This window comes from Somniosus microcephalus, chromosome 4 (assembly GCF_052327205.1).
Source record: "Somniosus microcephalus isolate GS21.2 chromosome 4, FLI_Smic_1.0, whole genome shotgun sequence".
Lineage (NCBI taxonomy): Eukaryota > Metazoa > Chordata > Chondrichthyes > Squaliformes > Somniosidae > Somniosus > Somniosus microcephalus.
In genome coordinates, this window is record NC_140990.1 from 253,700,345 (window position 1) to 253,723,291 (window position 22,947).

Consider the following 22,947-nt stretch of genomic DNA (forward strand, 5'->3'; position numbering starts at 1 on the left):
AAAAATGGCTTCAGACATCCATCCCGCCCCCACCGGATTTTCCTGAGTGTCTGTTTAGCCGCTCCCAAACTGACCCATCTCCAACCGGTGGGACAAGTAGTTAAGGCAATTAACAGCCTGTTAACTGCCTTGCTAATCCTATTTTCATAGTGGTTTCCCATTTTCCTGCCTCTGGCTCCTGTTTCCCGACTAGTCAGAAACTGGCCAGGTTCAAGGAGACGTGTTGCTGGAGGACATGATTTGTATGCATTGGTGAAGCGCTTTAAAAGCACTCCTGAAACATGGCTGACATTCAAATGCAACAACTTTGCTGTTGTAGGTATCGGATAACATTTTGCACATCTACTGACCTTCTGACTGTTCAAGCTGACACCCATCTGCAGTGTGTCATGAATGGAATTATTTCAGGCCACTTCGACTGTGCGCTTGCAAGATTGTTACCTGAAATGAAATCTATAGCAAGGTGATGGGAAACATTTATGCCCTCTCATCCTGGTCCTCATAATCAGGGGAGTAGCAGCCGTGTGGCTCACCACATATCTTCCTCGGAAGAGGAGTAGGAGGAGGATGAGGGGAGCCTTGCATGCCCTGTTGTGACCAATGCAGCATCCCTCCAGTTCACTGCTGCCCGTCAACCAGGGTATGCATACTGCCATGCCACATTACCATAAACTTAATTATCGACCATAGGTGGCCACCATATGGCTCTGTAATTGCAGGCGACACTTGTCCAACGTCATACTTCATCTCTGCTATCCCCTCTTATTTGCTATCACTTTTACCATCAGCATTACGAATGCAAGTCGCCCTGAGCCCTCAATGCGCTTTTGCCATTTTCAAGAACACATAGGCCACACAATCAACTGTTTGACATAATTTATCTTTAACACATGACAAAATATACCAACAACAGTCAGAAAAAAAAGAAACATCACCCAAGTGAGTCCCCTTGTGACGATAGGTGCTTAATCTTTCTCTTACGTGTGCTTCTACGTGGTGCTTCCCCTGTGGCTTCAGCAGATGTAGAGGCATCTTGCTGACTAGGATGCTGTGACTGCTTAGACGCCTTTGGCGGGCGTCTTCTGGGTTTGGGAGCCTGGGAGTGCTCCTCAACAGTCTGCTCTTCCTACGGCTGTGCAGGGGCTGAAACGGCCATCTCAGTTGTCTCTGCAAAGTGGGTCTTTGACCGAGGGCCCCACAGTGGCATGGTCGTGCGAGCGCTTTGAGAGGAACTCACACTTCCTTCTGTCCTGGCAACAACATCCCTCTCATGGGTCAGCCGCACCTCAGTGCTGGCAAGTGGCAGGAGAGCACCTTGCTGCACTTCAGGGGGACCTTGAGACCCGTATCTGCACTGGCAGCCCTCTTCAAAAGGATGTCCATGAAGCTCTGGTCTCTCTGCTCAATAGCTGCCCATCTCTCCTCCAGAGAAGTCAATCTATTCTGAACAGTCACTATGTTTTCCTGACTCTGGCAACTTATTTCCTCCATGGCCGTAGCCAGCCTTTCCACTGAGGTAGTCATCCTTTCCACGGAGGTTGCCATCTTTTCCATGGTAGTGCGTTCATGCGCCATAAGAACATAAGAAATAGGAGCAGGAGTAGGCCAATCGGCCCCGCTCCACCATTCAATAAGATCATGGCTGATCTGATCCTAACCTCAAATCTTCTATCACTGTGCATCCACCCGAACCCCTGTGATCTCCCGGGAGAGGCGAAAAACCAGATGAAGACCCAATGGCCAATTTGGGAGAAAAAAATCTGGGAAATTCCTCTCCGACCCATCTAGGCGATCGAAATTCTTCCAGGAGATCACTCTGTCCCTATATTTTCTACAGTACTTACCTTCTGTAAAGGCGATCTCCACCCCAGCCAGGAACAGAAATAAAACCATCTCCTGAAATCTAACACAGAATTAGAACACAGTAGGAGCAGAACCAGGCTACACGGCCCCTGGGCCCACTCCACTACCCACAGGGCCATGACCATTCCGAACCTAGACTCATGTCCAATTTCCTGCCCGCTCCCCGTAACCCTTAATTCCCTTTACTTCTAGGAAACTGTCTATTTCTGTTTTAAATTTATTTAATGATGTAGCTTCCACAGCTTTCTGGGGCAGCAAATTCCACAAACCTACCACCCTCTGAGTGAAGAAGTTTCTCCTCATCTCAGTTTTGAAAGAGCAGCCCCTTATTTTAAGATTATGCCCCCTAGTTCTGGTTTCACCCATCATTGGGAACATCCTCACCGCATCCACCCGATCAAGCCCCTTCACAATCTTATATGTTTCAATAAGATCGCCTCTCATTCTTCTGAACTCCAATGAGTAGAGTCCCAATCTACTCAACCTCTCCTCATATGACCACCCCCTCATCCCCGGGATTAACCGAGTGAACCTTCTTTGTACTGACAAGTATGTCTTTTCTTAAGTATGGACACCAAAACTGTATGCAGTATTCCAGGTGCGGTCTCACCAATACCTTGTACAACTGCAGCAATACCTCCCTGTTTTTATATTCCATCCCCCTAGCAATAAAAGCCAACATTCCATTGGCCTTCTTGATCACTTGCTGCACCTGCATACTAACTTTTTGAGTCTCGTGCACCAGGACCCCCAGATCCCTTTGTACAACAGTACTTTCCAGTTTCTTGCCATTAAGATAATAACTTGCTCTATGATTTTTCCTGCCAAAGTGCATAACCTCACACTTTCCAGTATTGTATTCCATCTGCCAAATCTCTGCCCACTTACTTAGCCTGTCTATGTCCTTTTGCAGGTTTTTTATGTCCTCCTCACTCACTACTTTCCCTCCCATCTTAGTATCATCTGCAAACTTTGATATGTTACACTCAGTCCCCTCCTCCAAATCATTAATATAGATTGTAAAGAGTTGGGGACCCAGCACTGACCCCTGCGGAACACCACTAGTTACTGGTTGCCAATCAGAGAACGAACCATTTATCCCAACTCTCTGCTTTCTGTTAGAGAGCCAATCCTCCACCCACGCCAGAATATTACCCCCAATCCCGTGATTTTTTATCTTGAGCAATAATCTTTTGTGTGGCACCTTGTCAAATGCCTTTTGGAAGTCTAAATACACTACGTCCACTGGTTCCCCTTTATCCACCCTGTATGTTACTTCTTCAAAAAACTCCAGCAAATTTGTCAAACATGACTTCCCCTTCATGAAACCATGCTGAGTTTGTCCTATTAAATTATGTTTATCCAAATGTCCCGTTACTATCTCCTTAACAATGGACTCTAACATTTTACCAACCACAGATGTTAGGCTAACAGGTCTATAGTTTCCAGCCTTCTGCCTACTACCCTTTTTAAATAAGGGTGTTACATTAGCAGTTTTCCAATCTGCCGGGACCTTTGCTGAGTCCAGTGAGTTTTGGAAAATTATTACCAATGCATCCACAATCCCTACCGCTACTTCCCTCAAGACCCTAGGATGCAAGCCATCAGGTCCAGGGGATTTATCCGCCTTGAGTCCCATTATTTTACCAAGTACCACTTCCTTAGTGATTTTAATCGTATTTAGTTCCTCCCCCCCTAGAGCCCCCTGCTCAATAGCTGCCCATCTCTCCTCCAGAGATGTCAATCTATTCTGAACAGTCACTATGTTTTCCTGACTCTGGCAACTTATTTCCTCCATGGCCGTAGCCATCCTTTCCACTGAGGTAGTCATCCTTTCCACGGAGGTTGCCAACTTTTCCATGGTAGTGCGTTCATGCGCCATTGCCTCCACCACGGCAGTGCTGATGTTAGAGATGGACTCCTCCCTTCTCTCCACACTCGCACTAACCCTGGAGGCAAACCCTTCCAGAGACTCCTGCACCTGTTCCTGTATTTCACAAACCGCTCTTTTTCTGGATGGCCCCAGAGGCACAGCATCTGCATGCAGCTCAGCAGAGCTAGGAGAGTCCTGCGACCTCTGCAGAGGACTCTCCACTGCTGTTGCTGTCTCCACCATCTGCTGATGCTCACTTAGATGCTGTGATAGACCAGGTGGCAACTCACGATGGCCCCACCAAGGTGTGCGTTGCTGTACTGGTGCGCTGAGTCCTGGTGATGCTGGTCCCTCAGCGGCTTCAGGTTCCTCTGAGGGCGCTCGATGGTCCTGTGGAAGAGTAAAGGCTTGAATTAGACATCTGATATTGATGTAGCAGACACATCTTTTTGAGCAGATGATACAAAGCGATTCTCTATGAACATCATATTGCATTGCTTTCTGCGAGGGATGAAACTCTATTAAGTCACCAGCTTTCTCTAGTGTGCCCATCTCTCCATCGCCCACTTCCATGTCCTCGCCACCTCCAGCAATCTTGTTTGCTGCTCCTCAGCACTGGTCAATGTTGCAAGGGTAGGTGTTCCTCCTCCAGTCATTGCTCTCTCCCTCTTATTGTGGGCTTTCTTTTTGTGCAAGGAGGGACACAAGCGGTGTTTCAGCCACAGTGATGGAGTGAGTGTGAATAATCCCTACCATAGAAGATTTGAGTGAGACGATGATGGGGTGAGGTGCCAAGAGGAAGATAGCTCCCTGTGCGTTGTTAGTTGTTGTCACTGCATGACAGTGAGAGCGAGTCTAAAGGGTGCATAGGCAGGATGCTGAAGTGATTCAGTGCAGAGACGGTGCAGAGATAGGAAAGGGTGCAAGGGAAGTAAGAATAATGTGGGATGTGAAGGAGGAGGCTTACAATGCTGAGTGCTGGTGATAAGAAGAGAAGGGAAGCAGAGTGAAGGCAAGTGATATTGAATACTCACTTTTGATGTTCTCACAAGATCATTAAACCTTTTGCGGCACTGGATCCATGAGCGTGCATAAATGGACCTTGTGCTCACCTGCAGAGCCATACACAGCCAAGCTGCCTTGGTCTACTGAGGAGGCTTCCTCCGGCCATCAGGAGGGAAGAGAATCTCCCTGCGCCCTCTGACAGCATCCACAAGAACTTGGAGGGACTCATCATTAAAACGAGGAGCTTCCTTGCCTCTGGCAAAAGTCATAGGCCTAAAAATTCGGTTGTTTTGCGCCTCCCGTTAGCGCCTGGGCGCAGCACCGCCAACGCCTCCCGCGAAATTCAGCGGGAGGTTAGTGGGGGCTGTAACCGTTAGCACCCCGGCCGTGCTCTTCGGTAGCGCCCCTTGACTTACCGCCAGACGCTATGTCTGACGGGGTCAGGGGGGCCTACCTGCGGCCGGGGCGGTGCTAATTAAAGGGAAGGTGCCAGGTAGCCATTTTTGTTGCTGGCCGCCTGCCAGTACCTGCCCCCGTTGCCGTCCCCGGCCTCCTGAGCAGCCTCCTCACGGAGTGCCGGCTGCGCTCCGTGAGCCCGGCACTTGAGAAGTGCCGGGCTCTTTTGCCGGCACTCCGATCCCTGGTGGCCCAGTTGGGCCCCAGGTTGCGCTGCGCAAGGCCACTCCCCTTTAAGAAGGGTAGGAAGGCCTGCAGTACCGCGGCGCGACGTGCTGCAGCGCCACATAGCGCCGCGATATTCACTCGCAGCGCCCCAAGTGGGAGGCGGGGCATTTCCAGTAGCACCCCGCTTCCCTCTTGGGGCGCTGTGAGTGAATATCAGCTGTGGGGGAGGGCGCTAATTTTTTCTGGGCGCTAAAAGTAGTGCCCTGGCGAAGTTAGCGCCCCAAAGGGGGTTTAAATCAAGTGCAGGAAACCGCAATAGAAAGGCTCAGGCTGGATGGCAACTTTAAAAGCAACTGCTATTATGATATCATCAGAGGCGGCCAGCCGACCCGATCCCACTCATTGGACCGGCCAGCGCGCCTCCATGAAATTAACAAGGTACTTGAATAAAAATCGCAACTGTGCAGCTGTTCCCACCAGAAGTGGCTCCCGAACCCGTCCACCATGCAACCCAACTCCAACCCGCCTCAGGAATTAAAATCGAGCCCAAGTTGTCTGCCTTGTCTCGCAGAAGCCATCCCGACACTTGACTGTCTTCCCTGAATAGAGCTGGGATGCTGGATTTCCTCCTAATGAAAGCATTGTGACAACTCCCTGAAAATTTTGCATTGACGTCAGGATTCATTGTAGCTGGTCACAGATAATTTGAATATTGAGGGAGTGGAACCCAAATTTCTTCAGGAAATTCAGTGGGTCTATAATAGAAGTCTGCAGTGCAATGTAGGTGCCATTTATTGGCTCCTGAACTTTGGGGAAACTAGCAACATGAAAGAACTGAATTGTCCTGTCATGCTGCTGCCTAGGAGTGATCCCAAAATGGATGAATTACCCAGTTCTCCTGAAGACGATATCAGTGACCTGTGATGTGCAGAACCACAGAACGTACTTTACGGTAATTCTGACTTTGGGTGATGGTGTAAACTGGGTGATATCAATTTAGCCGCCCATTATACATCCATTGCTTGTGTGCGCTGGTGAAGGGGTGGGCCGAGGAAAGTGGCAGCAAGCTAGCAGGCAGCCAATGCAAACGGACGGCCCAGAGGCTGCATGCCGGCACCGGGAGATGGGTGTTGGCAGCAAGGTACATGGTGGGCGATGGGCGGGGCGGGGAGATGGGTGTTGGCAGCAAGGTACATGGTGGGCGATGGGCGGGGCGGGGAGATGGGTGTTCACAGCAAGGTACATGGTGGGAGGGGGAGATGGGTGTTGGCAGCAAGGTACACGATGGGCGGTGGCGGGGGGGAGATGGGTGTTGGCAGCAAGGTACATGGTGGGCGATGGGCGGGGCGGGGAGATGGGTGTTGGCAGCAAGGTACATGGTGGGAGGGGGAGATGGGTGTTGGCAACAAGGTACATGGTGGGAGGGGGAGATGGGTGTTGGCAGCAAGGTACGTGGCGGGAGGGGGAGATGGGTGTTGGCAGCAAGGTACATGGTGGGAGGGGGAGATGGGTGTTGGCAGCAAGGTACATGGGGGGAGGGCAGATGGGTGTTGGCAGCAAGGTACATGGGGGGAGGGGAGATGGGTGTTGGCAACAAGGTACATGGTGGGAGGGGGAGATGGGTGTTGGCAGCAAGGTACGTGGTGGGAGGGGGAGATGGGTGTTGGCAGCAAGGTACATGGTGGGAGGGGGAGATGGGTGTTGGCAGCAAGGTACATGGGGGGAGGGCAGATGGGTGTTGGCAGCAAGGTACATGGGGGGAGGGGAGATGGGTGTTGGCAGCAAGGTACATGGGGGGAGGGCAGATGGGTGTTGGCAGCAAGGTACATGGGGGGAGGGGAGATGGGTGTTGGCAGCAAGGTACATGGGGGAGGGGAGATGGGTGTTGGCAGCAAGGTACATGGGGAGGGGAGATGGGTGTTGGCAGTAAGGTACATGGGGAGGGGAGATGGGTGTTGGCAGCAAGGTACATGGGGAGGGGAGATGGGTGTTGGCAGCAAGGTACATGGTGGGAGGGCCGAGAGGGGAGATGGGTGTTGGCAGCAAGGTACATGGGGAGGGGAGATGGGTGTTGGCAGCAAGGTACATGGGGAGGGGAGATGGGTGTTGGCAGCAAGGTACATGGTGGGAGGGCCGAGAGGGGAGATGGGTGTTGGCAGCAAGGTACATGGTGGGCGGTGGGGGTGGGGGGGAGATGGGTGTTGGCAACAAGGTACATGGTGGACGGCGGGAGGGTGGGGAAGCGGGGAGATGTATCCGAGGGTCTCGCAGCTGGCGGGGGGGGGGGGGGGAGGGCTAGCCCCAGCAGAAGGCCAGCATTTCCTCGTGGGGCTCGGAGGAGCACTCCTGCTCCTCTTAGCCCCATGACGGAATGTTTTTTCGCTTACCTTCAGTGGTCTCACTGGCTTCCTGACAGCTTTATCTGGTAGGGCCGCTGCGGTGGACACCCTGTTCATGTGAGGGTTAAAATACCTTCAGAGTCCCATCGATGTTACCCTGATTTGCATTTATTAATGAAGCTGCTGCCGGTGTCCGGCCGGACCCTCGTCTACCACCAAAACCAGCAGCATTAACATGGGGCATTGGCTAGAATGGAGCAGGAAATGGAGCTGTTCATTTTCAATGCTCCCTCATTCCAATCGGGGAGAGTTGAAATTCTCCTCATAATTTTTGTGTACGTACATTGCAAAAACATAGATGGCTAGAATTATGTTTTAACCAGTCTCGGGGTTCGACTGATGACATAAACTATTCTAAATTAATTTTGACTTACAAACCCAGATTAATGTTTCTACTGATGGCATACTTTCCAATATCCTAATGAACAGATGGTTGTTATGTTAGAGACACAACTATGGTTTCACTTTATCCTGTATTCCACATTTATTCATTTGTTGATTAATTTTTGATGACAAGGAAAGGATCAGTTGTGGGATTTCATAATTTACTTAAGTAAAACAAACAGTCTGCAAAGTCCCAATTTATCTGTTGTAGTCAGCGCAGTTGTATGAAAATTTGATTATAAAGAATATGTATTCTTATCCATAGTGAAGAATTACATATCCATTCACGAGCTATCACTTTCAACTTTCCTTTGTTTTAAGCAGGCAAGAGCGCATCTATCCCAGAAGAAGTCACCGCATGAGAGCCTCAGAGGGTAGCGGTCAGGACATGACTGATGACTTGGTCTCCCTTGAATTCTTAGATGAGGTATGGTTTTCAGAAATGTTTCTTAGTCTGAGGTAAACTTTACTATAATTTAGTATCTGTATAATTGTAAACTCCTGTAATATCTCAATGGTACAGTTGTAATTTGGTGAACAGATTAACAGAAAAGAGCACAGAAAATAAAATACTGCCAATACTGTAAACCTGAAATAAAAACAGAAAATGCTGGAAAAACTCAACAAGTCAGGCAGCATTTGTGGAGAGAGAAATGTAGGATCTGACAAAAGGTCATTCATTGACCTGAAAGATTAACTCTACCTTTCTCGCTCTTCACAGATGCCTGAACTGATGAGCGTTTCAGCATTTTCTATTTGAAACGAACACAGCTTGGGTTGAGCTCCAGTTTCAGGAATAGCAATTTTTGGGTCTCTCTCATGACACTGCTCTGTGGTAGTTTTGAGTCCGGAGTACAGTTGTGATGTTCAGCTGCAAACCTGATTTGTGCCTTTAAGGTCACTGCTCTAAATTCAGGTGGTTGTAGTTACTTAGAAAGTGCTAAGGACAATGAGAGGGCAGTTGTAACTGCTTGCAAATTGGTTTCTTTTTTATTTAAATGTGACATCTGATGTGCAACATCTTGAATGTAACAGACATGTTGGAGAAATCTTCTGCTTTGCCAGTAGTGGAACTTTATAGCTAAGTTTATTCATTTCTTTGAAGTTTTGATCTGTTGACTACATTTAAAATTTAATTTTTAGAATTATACTGAGAAAGCAAGATGACTGCTGAGAGCCCTTACAAAAATGGTTTGAATGATTTTGTTGGTTTGATATGTGGTGTTTGATGGTTTTTCACAGAAACCTTTTTGGTGTTTGCTGTGTGTATTTACTGGGAGATTTTGCTCCTTGCTGATTGTTCTTTTATAGTTTTCCTACATGTTTAATAATAGTTGAGGCAATCAGACTCATTCAGGCAACACACTGAAATTAAAGTCATGATTTATTTCTTTTATGAATATGATAATAGAACTAACCAGGATTTCAGTTGCAACACATTGTAAGTGTGACAGACTGTTTCCCAGTCCCTATGAACGTGCATTATATACAAGAATTATAATTGTATAAGTAGATTGTGGAGGAAAGAATTTCCTGTTGAAATGCAAGAAATGATGCATGATATGTTCCTCAATCAAAGGAACAAAAGAGAAAGAAACACTTTACACCAAGGGAGAAATATTTTGTGCTACATGTTCACTGGCAACCATTTTTCCAGTAATGTGAAGGAAAATAATTTCATATATTTACTGCCTGACTTTATTTTAAGCAAACATTTTGCTCTGGTGGGGTGGGGTGTCGGGCTAGGGGGTGGGGTGGGGTGTCGGGCTAGGGGGTGGGGTGGGGGTGTCGGGCTAGGGGGTGGGGTGGGGTGTCGGGCTAGGGGGTGGGGTGGGGTGTCGGGCTAGGGGGTGGGGTGGGGTGTCGGGCTAGGGGGTGGGGTGGGGGTGTCGGGCTAGGGGGTGGGGTGGGGGTGTCGGGCTAGGGGGTGGGGTGGGGTGTCGGGCTAGGGGGTGGGGTGGGGTGTCGGGCTAGGGGGTGGGGTGGGGTGTCGGGCTAGGGGGTGGGGGAGAGTTAATTTATTATATTTTCTAACAATGAACCAAGGGTTACATGCAGGGCTACACTACACCGTACACACCTGTATGAGTGATTTACAGGGCAGTATAAATCGCAGCGAGCTGTCGTTAATTTGGTATTTAGTATGACACTATCAGGCGGCAATGCCATACCATTTTGACTTTCCATTGGATGTAATATCACTGTGTGAAGCCAACCTTTGAACTGTAAAATTCAAGTTCTGAAAAAGTCCAGCTTCATCTCTCTATTAACATTTATTTGTCTGTAAGCATAGTTTCTGTAATTTTCTTCTTTATGTAGTGTCTCTGATTTTCTTTATAATTGTTCATTTTTATGCAGATTGATCATTGAGATAATCACATTCAAACTAAAAAAAACCTCCAATATACAGTTGCCATTGCCAGTTAGCCTGGACCTTGAAAGCCTCAGAAGTTTACAATACAGAACAAGGCCACTTGGTCCATCGTGTCTTTGCCGGCTCTTTGTTAGAGCAGCCCAGAAATGATCCCACTGCCCTGCTTTCACTCTACAGCCCTTTAACTGCTTTTGCTTCAAATGTTTATCTGCTTTTCTCTTAAAAGATGCAACAGTCTGCACCTCAGCTACTCTCTGTGGCGAAGTGTCCCATATTCCAACAGCCTTGTCACACTCTTAGTGATCATTTTAAATTCATGGCCCTCGTAACTAACTCCCCACTGGAGCCAGCAGCATTTTCTGTTTATTTTATTTCTCACAGGTAAATTGGCTGTTTGTTATGGTGGCTATTGCAGAGGTTGGTTTATTCAAACTGGAGGAGGGAGAGGAGCAATTTTGGAAGCAGAAGATGAGTGTCAGTCTTGTGTAATTAGTGAGATGGATGGGTTGAGATTGCGCAAGTCAGCCAACAGCTACCTAAGGTGAATATCAAGGCCACAACACGAGCAGGAGAGAAATAGCACCATGGGATAGTGCATTAATGTTAGAAAAGAGCCAAAATGGACATAAGAACATAAGAAATAGGAGCAGGAGTCGACCATTTGGCCTCTCGAGCCTGCTCCGCCATTCAATAAGATCATGGCTGATCTTCTACCTCATCTCCACTTTCCTGCACTATCCCCATATCCCTTGATTCCCTTAATATTCAAAAATCTATAGATCGCTGTCTTCAATATACTCAACAACTGAGCCTCCACAGCCCTCTGGGGTAGAGAATTCCAAAGATTCCCCACCCTCTGAGTGAAGAAATTTCCCCTCATCTCAGCCCTAAATGGCTGACCCCTTATTCTGAGACTGTGACCCCTGGTTCTAGTCTCCCCAGCCAGGGGAAACATCCTCCCTGCATCTACCCTGTCATGCCCTGTAAGAATATTGTATGTTTCAATGAGATCACCTCTCATTCTTCTAAACTCTAGAGAATATAGGCCTAGTCTACTCAATCTGTCCTCATAGGACAATCCCCCCATCCCAGGAACTAGTCTGGCGAACCTTCTTTGCACTCCCTCTATGGCAAGTATATCCTTCCTTAGGTAAGGAGACCAAAACTGTACACAATACTCCAGGTGTGGTCTCACCAAGGCCCAATATAATTGCAGTAAGACATCTTGGGCTAAAAATTCGGTGGCGCTGCGTTTGGGGCGCCAAGCTCGCCTGGGCGCCGGAAGTCCCGTCCTGGAAGGAGCCGGGAGCGCCAGCGCGATATTCAGTTTGAGCGCCCCAAGAGGGACGCGGGGCGCTACTCAAGGCGCCCCGCATCCCTCTTGGGGCGCTGCAACTGAAAATCGCAGCGCTACGTGCCGCAGCGCCACACGCTGCGGCACGGCGCACTGCGGTACTGCAGGCCTTCCTCCCCTTCTTAAAGGGGAGGGGCCTGCACCAGCACGATCACCGATCGCGAGTGCCGGCAAAAGAGCCCGGCACCGAGGAGAAGTGCCGGGCTCTCGGGACACAGCCGGCACTGCCCGGGGGGGAGGTTAGGAGGCCGGGGAGGGCGGTGCGAGGAGGTGCTGGCAGGCGGCCACCGAAAAAAATGGCCGCCCCGCACCTCCCCTTTAATTTGCGTCACTACCGCCACAGGTAGGCCCCCTGAACCGGTCACGATTTGCGACCGGCGCTACAGTGTGGGGGCGCGACCCAATATCGTGTTCGGGGCGGTAGCGGGGTGCTGCGCACACCGATGACGTCATCGGTGGCGGCGCAGCGCTACAGGCTAACGCCGCCATTAGTGCCCCGCTAAATTTCGCGGGAGGTGTTGCCAGTGGCGCTAAAGCCACTGAGTGCCCTCTCTAGGTGCTAACTGGTGGCGCAGCCCACCGAATTTCTAGGCCCTTTACTCTTATACTCAAATCCTCTTGTAATAAAGGTGAACATACCATTTGCTTTCCTAATTGCTTGCTGTACCTGCATGTTAACTTTCAGTGATTCGTGTACAAGGACACCCAGGTCCCTCTGAACACCAACATTTCCCAATCTCTCGCCATTTAAAAAATACTCTGCTTTTCAATTTTTCCTACCAAAGTGGATAACTTCACATTTCTTCACATTATATTCCATTTGCCATGTTCTTGCCCACTCACTTAGCCTGTCTATATCCCCTTGAAGCCTCCTTGCCTCCTCCTCACAATTTACATTCCCACCCAGCTTTGTATCATCAGCAAACTTGGATATATTACATTTGGTCCCCTCATCCAAATCATTGATGTAGATTGTGAATAGCTGAGGCCCAAACACTGATCCTTGCGGTACTCCGCTAGTTACAGCCTGCTAACCCGAAAATGACCCTTTTATTCCTCCATCACTCCATCTACCTATCCAATCTAACCTTGAATGTTGATACAGTTTGTACCTCAACCACTAACCATGGAAATGAATTCCACAGCTCATATTACAGTGTTAAGATGTTTCTTTTGCTCTCTGGCATTTAATTAAAAAAAAAATCTATGGTCCCTTGTTCCAGACGCTTTAACTATTGGAAACAGTCTGCTTCTATCTACCCTGTCCCATGCTTTCATAATTTTAAACACTTCTATCATTACACCCCATAATCTGCATTTTTCTAATGGAAAAAAAAGCAACAATTTTTTCAAGTCTTTCTTCATATTTGTATTTCCTTGCACTGGGCAGCATCCCAGTGAATCTGCACTGCACTCTCACTAAAGTTTCCATATCGTTCCTATAGGACAAGGAATACTCTACCAGAAACAGAGGTGGAGGCAGAATCCATAATAGCTTTTAAAAGTGAAGTGGATACATATTTGAAATTAGGGAAAAAAATCAAGGGTATGGGGAAAGAACGGGGAAATGAACTAAATGGATAGCTTTCAGAGAGCCAGTGTAGGCATGATGGGCTAATGGCCTTCTACTGTGCTGTAAAATTCTGTAATTAATCAGTGCTTCACCCATTTAGTGACAAGTCCTTTAAATTAATTCTTACCTGGTGGCAGTATTCACACAGATATGGTTTCTCTCCACTGTGAGTTCGCTTACGCCTCTCCAATATGATATTTCTGTATGAACCTCATTCATCACATTGAAAAGGTTTTTCACCAGTATGAATCTTCAGTTGACGGTTTGCTACCATTCAGAATTCACTGGCCCTATGTATTCATTTAAGCATGCATACACATAACTCTGTTTTCCCTGTGGTACAAGTGGGGCACTATAAATCTTTGCACCCCTGTTAACCAAGTACCAGTATCTGCAGTATAACTGGAGCATTCATGATGATTAAACCATTGTATGAAGATCTGCTTTAAACCAGGTAGTGGGCCCAGCATAAGGGAGTACATAGTGGCAGGGTGTACTGTAGGTTCTGACAATGCAGGTTTGTTGCTTAAACACAAAAGACAAAGGGGTAGAGTTTCCGAAAACCCAGAACAATTGACCCGGAATCGGCCAAACCAGCGCAAACGATTGAGAAATTTCAAGCGCAAGTTATGTCCAATGCAAAATGAGTTTTCGCAATCTTTTGCGCTGGCTTAAAAAACATCATGCTGGAAGCAGGCCCCGCCCACACAACTGGCCGCGCCCCCACAATCACCATGGCGAGCTTCCGCTAATTGCGGTCCTTTGAGGAGGCTCTTAAAATTCAGCTTTTTGTTTTAGGTGCAAGGGCACTAATAGGCACCTTTTAAAAGCTTGTAAATATTAAAAAAATATTTAATTTGCAAAGAAACTGACTACTGTACACCAGTGAAACTAATATGGTTCTGTATAGTTTTTTAAAGTTATTTTCAGTTTTTTTTTAATCGGATTACTCACAGGTGATGGACTAGACACTCTTATTAAAAATGCTTATTTTTTGTGGTAAACTCAATTTCAACTGTATTAATAAAACTTCACCAGGTTACCCATCTTAAATATATCAAAGAATATTTTTTAATGCAAGAAAAAAGCAATTACGTTCTAAAACACTGCCCGATTGAGCCTGTTCATGGAAGAATTTACATTTGTGATTATACAACTGAGTTTGAGCAGAAACTTGAATCAAGATTTCACTTATGAAAACGAATGCAATTCTGAGCGCAGTTTGCGCCGGATTGCCGATTGCGCCCAAAATGGAAACTCTAATCCAAAACGTCCTTTTTCAGTCGCAGATTTTAAAAGAAAAATTATGATTATTCCATCAAAGGAAAATGAGTTCATAGAACTTCATTGTAGATGCATTGGGCTGAATTTTCAGGCACCCACCCAGTGGAGATGGGGCATAAGAGCCTCGAAAATGGTGGGCAATGATCTACTGCCCCGTTACTGCCATTGCTATCCCTGGGCCTACCTCTGGGCAGCCCACTGAGTCGGGCATTGAACTCATTAATGCTAATCGGGGTCCTATGATGTACATAATGTAGAGGAGCAACGTTGATTCTGATAACTCCCTACCGGCTTTGCAAACCTTCATTCTCAGTCATCCTAGCATTGAACAGTACCTGTCCAACCTCATTATATCCCACAGGAACATCCTTCTTATTTGACTGTCAGGTCAAATCTTGCAGGAGTGCTTCCGCCTGGCCCCCCAAGCTCACCCACCAGCAGCCTGCTCCTCCCTGGGGTCGGGGATCGGAACTCAACCCGGGGTCAGGGATCAGACCCCCCCCACCCTCCCCGGCGATCGCAACTCAGCCCCGGAGTCAGGGATTGGACCCCTCCCCCAGGCTAGGACCCCCCACCCCCTCCCCCTTGGACCCAGCACCTACCTGTTACATCACACGTTGTGGAGATAAAACTCCACAGAGTGCCGGGAAACCCGGACTTCCAGGTTTGTCGCGGTCTACCCCCCTCCCCCCCCTGCTTTGGAGCGTGGGAAATGGGACAATCCAGGCCTACATGTAGGATAATTGCCAATTCTCAGGGTATGCACCTTCAGTGGCAGATTACAGAATAAGAACACCTTCAGGAGTGAAGAGGATAAGGTTGATTCCTGGGCACAGTCATGAGAAAGACAGTTCTATAAGAATCCAAAATTATAACAGTTGGTTATTTTTCTATTTCTACCTCTTCCTATTCAACCCTTATTTTTAACCATTCTCTTTATTGTAACTTTTCAGTTTTTTCCATTCATCACAACTGATGAGCAGTATCTTTATAAGAAGCATATTACAAAACTTCATATTTTATAATATTTTTCTCTCTCAGGAAGTCATCACACACTGTCTGCAGAAAAGGTATTCAGAGTTACAGATATACACCTATGTTGGGGACATCTTAATTGCTTTGAACCCTTTCCAGGACCTGCCTATTTACTCTCCCGAGGTAAGACAACATTTCTAACATGTTGGCTAAGTTTTTGAAAGCATGAGAATCATAGGGGCCGATTTAGTTTTTTCTACCACCCCGCCTTTTGGCAGAAACTAGGTAGTTACAAGACCAAAATTGCAACGTGAAATTTCCCTCCCGCTTCACGTCCATGGCAATTTTGGAATAGTCTGCAAAATAAGCGGCCAGATCTCTCGCTCAAGACAGGCGGGAGCCTCATTACGATATGCAAATCTGGGTCCTATGACTTGCGTAGGACCCCAAAGTAATTTTCCACTGTAAAAACGCGTGCTCGAGCTGTGCAAACCCCGTTTACTGCAGCGATAATTTGTCAAACTCCCATGATGACGCAGCAAATTTATTTTGCCAGTAGCTGAAGTACACAAATCGGGAAAGTCCCAGTTGTCACTCCCAGTCTCTGCTTAGTAAGCTGATCTCAGCAGAGATGGTGGTAGGGGTGTTACAGTTGTTTGGTTTATAGAGGGGGTAATTAGCCAGGATTTCTGTTCCTAATCACTGTCCAGTGGCCCATATTGGAAATGAGTATTTGTGAACAGCAGATGCTGATAAGATTGAGCTTTGGCTGTGGTGCCTCTACTGTCAAGTAACTTGCTGACTCTTGCTGAGCTGGTATGTGAGTAATGGCCATTTGGGCAAGGCATTGAACTGTGCTGGTACCCTTGGTGCTGTACATTAGCAACTAGTCAATGGCTTCAGAAGAAGATAGAAATATTAGCACAGGATATAAAACTTTGTGCATCTAAAACATTAAAAAAAAGTTAGATTTGTATAGCACTTTATTACATCTCACAGAAATGTCCCAAAGCACTCACAAACAATGAATTAAGTTGAGCTGCAGTCATTGTTTATGAAAGGTAAATAATGCAAATGGGATAATGTGTGCTTCATAGAGGCAGTATGGAATGTATATGTCATATGAACGGCATTAATCTTTGTGCAATAATTTTTCTGATGTGTGTATGACTAACATTGTTCAATATTTTAATACAGTTTTCTAAGCTTTATCATGGAGTCAAGCGTTGTTCAAACCCACCACACATCTTTGCCACTGCAGATGCTGCATATCAAGGAATGGTAACCTTTAGCAAAGACCAGGTGAGAGTAAGACTGACTGGAAACATCAACATCGATAAAGTCTAAGTTAACCTTATTTCTGTGTAGACAGAGTAAGCAACATTGTTCAAAGACTGAACATATATTTTATGTAAAACTTAAGCTAAGTTTTATAACTACTGTACAAATTCATTATGCAGTTCTGTCTCGGGAAGAAAAAATAGTTTGCTGTGGTATTACTGCACCTCTTGTTGGTTGATCATAGAGTAGCCGATGGCCCAGACCATTGAGCTTTCCCGGCTGAAGGAAATGTTAATGTCAGAACTAAGTAGACCCTCTCCTTACCATTGAGCAAGACAATGTCCCTATCATTGCCAATGAACAAGATTTTGATCCCTTCCGTCAGAGACGATGGCTGCATTTCCTATTCTAATCCACCCACTGGCTGCCAATCCATTTACACCAACCCCCACTGGCTGTGGCTGCCCATCATATGCTACCCCTACTGTTAGATCCGTGTATTTTTGATGTAGTGTGTCCTTCAATAACTAGACATGAGACTGCAGGAACAATCAACAGGTATTTACTGGACGAGGGTTACTCTAAAAACTAAACGTACAGATCCCTACTCAGGGTTTATATACAGGTGTGGTCACTACCGGTACTACAGTATACAGGAGCTGTAAAAAGTAGTTATCCCCTTAAAGGTACATACACTACACCTACCTTGCCTCTTTTCCCCTTTTAGAATAACCCCTCCCTTTAATTGCATTTTCAGTCTATATAACTCTGTCACCGCCCCCCCCCCCCCCTTTCCACTGGCTGAATTTATCCTCATTGGCTGACTGCCCCATGTCTCAATCCCACTATTTCACTGAGCTGAATTCCTCTTCCTCAGCACTTTGCCCCTCCCCTTTTCCTTCCTCTATTCCTCCTTTACCATGCTATGTCCCCATCTCTTTTGCAGTCCTCTCCTCCTTCTCCATCCCATTAAGCTTTCCCTCTTCAACAGCCTCCCCTCCCCCACTCCTATTTGCATCCTCCTCCCCCTTCCCCTCATTGGTTCCATTATTCTTCATCATCTAAGCCTGCTTGACCTGAAAAATTCATATTGGCCTTGACTATCTGTGTGCAAGGCCATGGGAAATCATCTAGTTTTCTTTATTATTTTAGTTCAATTAATTTTTAGTGGTGAAACACCTGCCAGAGCTACAACTTAAAATGTCAGACTGATCATTTTGCAGCTGTGTTCCGGCCCATCTGCTGCCTGACCTGTCTATCTGAGGCAGTATGCAGAAAAGTGACAGTTTCAAAAAGCCTCAAAAGTATATCTTTCACTCCGTCAGTCCCAAAGTGGAGAGAGATGGGGACTGGTTAGGATAGTGAATTAACTCCCTAGCTGGTTGGTTGGTTTATTTATTTAAAGAGAGAAAGGTCTAAAAAGTAATAAAGGTTAATCAGATTTACATTTATATCTTTTTGACGAATATGCTTGTTTTAAGGGCTTACTAAAGGAAATGCTATTACTGGATTTTCTGGTAATGCATGTGCATAGGTGATACGAGATAGAAGGGGGTGCCACAAAGTCCTGAGAGTCAGCCTTCTGGTTACTCTGTGCTGGGATTGTATAACCCATTTTTTAAAGTCCTGGGCTGTGTTTGGATCCCTGACTGGTCTTTCTGATGGCATGCAAGTGTCTCAGTCAGACTTCAAAAATTATTTTAAGTGTTTAACTTTTTTTTGGTTTGCTGTTTCATTTTAAATCACAGCATTTCAAGGAGCTTAAAACTCATTTAGCACCCTAAATTGTTATAAATGGTATTCTGCACCTCCTTGAGGAGCTTAAAGACAACAAAGAGTTGCAGAAGAATGATGAGACGGAGGTCTGTCTGCATTCAATATGGTACTACCTTTATGCAAATATGCAGGTCTATAGATCCCCACCGTAGCTATTTGTTCATGTTAGAAGAGATATGCCTTCACCAGTGAGGTCTTTTTCTCCAGGTCAGGATTCTGCTCATGAATTCTGTACCATCTTGTAAAAGAAGCAAAGATGTCAAAAGTGAAAGGGACACATTCACAGTGACCAACTTGTGCCAATCTGTAGGCCAGCCAGTAAATAACCATACAACATACAGCTAGGTGTTACAATGACTAGAGGTGTGATGCCCTTGGAAGATGTCAGTGTGACAAGACGTTCAAGAGTATGTTGCCTTTTTGAATGTGTACCCTGCAGTGGTATGGGTATGCAGGAGATGCTTTGGTAGAGCTTGTAACTTTGTGTGAGATTTGGCATGGGCGAACATGAAGTGTTGAGCAGGTTGACAGGCAACGCTTTGTAGCATGCACTCTTGAACCGCTTACTGATACGTGGTACATTTGAGTAATTTTACCGTGCCAGATTACTTGGATGTATGCAGTCGTCTTCTAGATTTGTTCTCAGACACTTCAGCAATCCTGGACTAGTAATCCAGAGGCCTGGACTAAGAATCAGGAAACGAAAGTTCAAATCACACCATTAGCTTGTGAATTTGAATTCAGTTAATTAAATAAATCTGGAATAAAATACTAGTATTAGTAATGGTGACCATGAAGCTATCGGATTGTCTTAAAAACCCAACTGGTTCACTAATGTCCTTAACGGAAGGAAAGCTGCCGTCCTTACCCGGTCTGGCCTGTATGTGTCTCCAGACCCACAGCAATGTGGTTGACTCTTAACTGCCCTCTGAAATGGCCTAGCAAGCCACTTAGTTGTAACCACTACAGAAAAGTATAATAAGAATAAAAATGGACAGACTACCTGGCATCAACCTAGGCATCGGATTCAGACACGACAAAGCTACATGCAGCCCAGTCGACCCTGCAAAGTCCTCATCACCAAAATTAAGAGAACTGTGTCGCTGACTAGTCACGCAACAGCCTGACATAGGCATACTCACAACATCATACACATCAGCCAACGTCCCAGACTCCTCCATCACCATCCTTGGGGTATGTCCTGTCCCACCAGCAGGACAGACCCACCAGAGGTGACAGCACAGTGGTATGCAGTCGAGTGGGTGTGGCACTGGGAGTCCTCAACATTGACTCTGGACTCTTATGAAGTCTCATGGCATTAGGTCAGATAGGCAAGGAAACCTCCTGCTGATTACCACCTACCGCCCTCTCTCAGCTGATGAATCTGTACTCCTCCATGTTGAACACCACTTCGAAGAAGCACTGAGGGTAACAAGGGCACAGAATGTACTCTGGGTGGGGGGACTTCAATATCCATCACCAAGAGAGGCTCAGTAGCACCACTTACTGACCAAGATGGCCAAGTTCTGAAGCCCATAGCCGTCAGACTGGGCTTGCGGCAGGTGGTGAGAGAACCAACATGAGGGAAAAAACTACTCGACTTCATCCTCACCAATCTACCTGTCGCAGATGCATCTGTCCATGACAGTATTGGTAGGAGTGACCACCACACAGTCCTTGTGGAGTTGAAGTCCTGTCTTCATGCTGAGGACACCCTCCATCGTGTTGCGTGGCATTACCACTGTGCTAAATGGGATAGATTCAGAACAGATCTAGCAGCTGAAATTAGGCATCCATGAGGCGCTGTGAGACATCAGCAGCAGTGGGATTGTATCCCACCACAATGTGTAACCTCATGGCCTGGCATATCCCTCAAGCAAGGGGACCAACCCTGGTTCAATGAGGAGTGTAGAAGAGCATGCCAGGAACAGCACCAGGCTTACGTGAAAATAAGGTGCCAACCTGGTGAAGCTACAACACAGGACTACATGCATGCTAAACAGCGGAAGCAGCATGCTATAGACAGAGCCAAGTGATTCCACAATCAACGGATCAGATCAAAGCTCTGCAGGCCTGCCACATCCAGTTGTGAATGGGAGGAGGAGGTTCCATGAATATCCCCATCCTCAATGATGGCGGAGCCCAGCACGTGAGTGCAAATGATAAGGCTGAAGTGTTTGCAACCATCTTCAGCCAGAAGTGCCGAGTGGATGATCCACCTCGGCCTCCTGCTGAGGTCCCCACCATTACAGATGCCAGGCTTCTGCCATTTTGATTCACTCCACATGATATCAAGAAACGGCTGAGCGGACTGGATATAGCAAAGGCTTTGGGCCCCAAAAACATCCCGGTTGTAGTGCTGAAGGCTTGTGCTCCAGAACTAGCCACACCTCTAACCAAGTTGTTCCAGTACAGCTAAAACTCTGGCAGCTAACTGGCAAAGTGGAAAATTGCCCAGGTATGTCCTGTCCAAAAAATTAAATCCGGCCAAGCACCACCCCATCACCAGCATCAGCAAAGTGATGGAAGGTGTCTTCGATAGTGCTATCAAGTGGCACATACCAATAGTTTGGGTTCCGCCAGGAACATTCGGCGCCAGACCTCATTACAGCCTTGGCCCAAACATGGACAAAAGAGCTAAATTCCAGAGGTGAGGAGTGAGTGACTGCCCTTGACATCAAGACAGCATTTGGCCGAGTGTGGCATCAAGGAGCCCTAGTTAAATTGAAGTCAATGGGAATCAGGGGGAAAACTCTCCACTCGCTGAAGTCATACCTAGCACAAAGGAAGATGGTTGTGGTTGTTGGAGACCAATCATCTCAGCCACAGGACATCACTGCAGGAGTTCCTCAGGGCAGTGCTCTCGGCCCAACCATCTTCAGCTGCTTCATCAATGACTTTCACTCCATCATAAGGTCAGAAGTGGGGGTGTTTGCTGAGGATTGCACAGTGTTCAGTTCCATTCGCAATTCCTCATAATGAAGCAGTCCATGCCCGTATGCAGCAAGACCAGGACCTCATCCAGGCTTGGGCCAATAAGTGGCAGGTAACATTCACGCCACACAAGTGCCAGTCAATGACCATCTCCAACAAACGAGAGTCTAACCACCTCTCCTTGACATTCAATGGCATTACCATCGCCGAATCCTCCACCATCAACATCCTGGGGGGTCGCCATTGACCGGAAACTTAACTGGGCCAGTCACATAAATACTTTGGCTATAACAGCAGGTCAGAGGCTAGGTATTCTGCGGCGAGTGACTCACCTCCTGACTCCCCAAAGCCTTCCACCATCTACAAGGCACAAGTCAGGAGTGTGATGGCATACTCTCCACTTACCTGGATGAGTGGAGCTCCAACAACACTCAAGAAGCTCAACAGCATCCAGGACAAAGCAGTCTGCTTGATTGGCACCCCATCCACCACCTTAAACATTCACTCCCTCCACCACCAGCGTACAGTGGCTGCAGTGTGTACCATCTACAAGATGCACTGCAGCAACTCGCCAAGGCTTCTTCGACCGCAACTTCTAAACCCATGACCTCTATCACCTAGAAGGACAAGGGCAGCAGACACATGGGAGCACCACCATCTCCAAGTTTCCCTCCAAATCGCACACCATCCTGACATGGAAGTATATCGCTGTTCCTTCATCGTGCCTGGGTCAAAATCCTGGAACTCTCTCCCTAGCGGCACTGTGTGTACCTGCACGACACAGACTGCAGCGGTTCAAGAAGGTGGTTCAACACCACCTTTTCAAGGATAATTTGGATTGGGTAATAAATGCTGGCTTTGCCAGCGATGCCCACATCTCGTAAATGAATACATTTTTTTTAAAAGGTAGTGTACATAGCATTGAACTTGGCCACCACCTCCTACCAGGAATGATACACTGCCATCTTCAGTGTTAAGTCTGGAAGTTTGTAAAGTGCCTAATCGAAAGAGGAGGTACTGTTCCTTGAGCTTAGGTCGAGCTTAGTTGTAACAGTGTAAGCGGCCGAGGTCAGAGTGGGAGTGGAGCGGTTAATTAAAGTGACGGACGACCGGAAACTCGGGGTCACACTTACGGACTGAACGGAGGTGTTCCTCAAGGCGGTCACCCAATCTGCGTTTGGTCTCCCCAATGTAGAGGAGACCGCATCGTGAACAGCGAATACAGTATACTAAATTGAAAGAAGTACA

General features: G+C 47.0%; 1 protein-coding gene across 9 annotated transcripts in view; it reads left to right on the forward strand.

Moving 5' to 3' along the window:
- Positions 1-22,947, forward strand: part of myo3b (myosin IIIB) — an 884,551-nt gene that overhangs the window by 274,558 nt on the left and 587,046 nt on the right. For 7 of the 9 annotated variants that reach the window (XM_085986241.1, XM_085986242.1, XM_085986237.1 and 4 more), the window contains 3 exons: positions 8,470-8,575; positions 15,775-15,891; positions 16,906-17,010. In XM_085986241.1, coding sequence (XP_085842367.1) covers positions 8,470-8,575; positions 15,775-15,891; positions 16,906-17,010 — 328 coding nt within the window. The remainder of the gene's footprint in view (positions 1-8,469; positions 8,576-15,774; positions 15,892-16,905; positions 17,011-22,947) is intronic. The other 2 variants (XM_085986236.1, XM_085986239.1) reach the window with 1 other exon arrangement.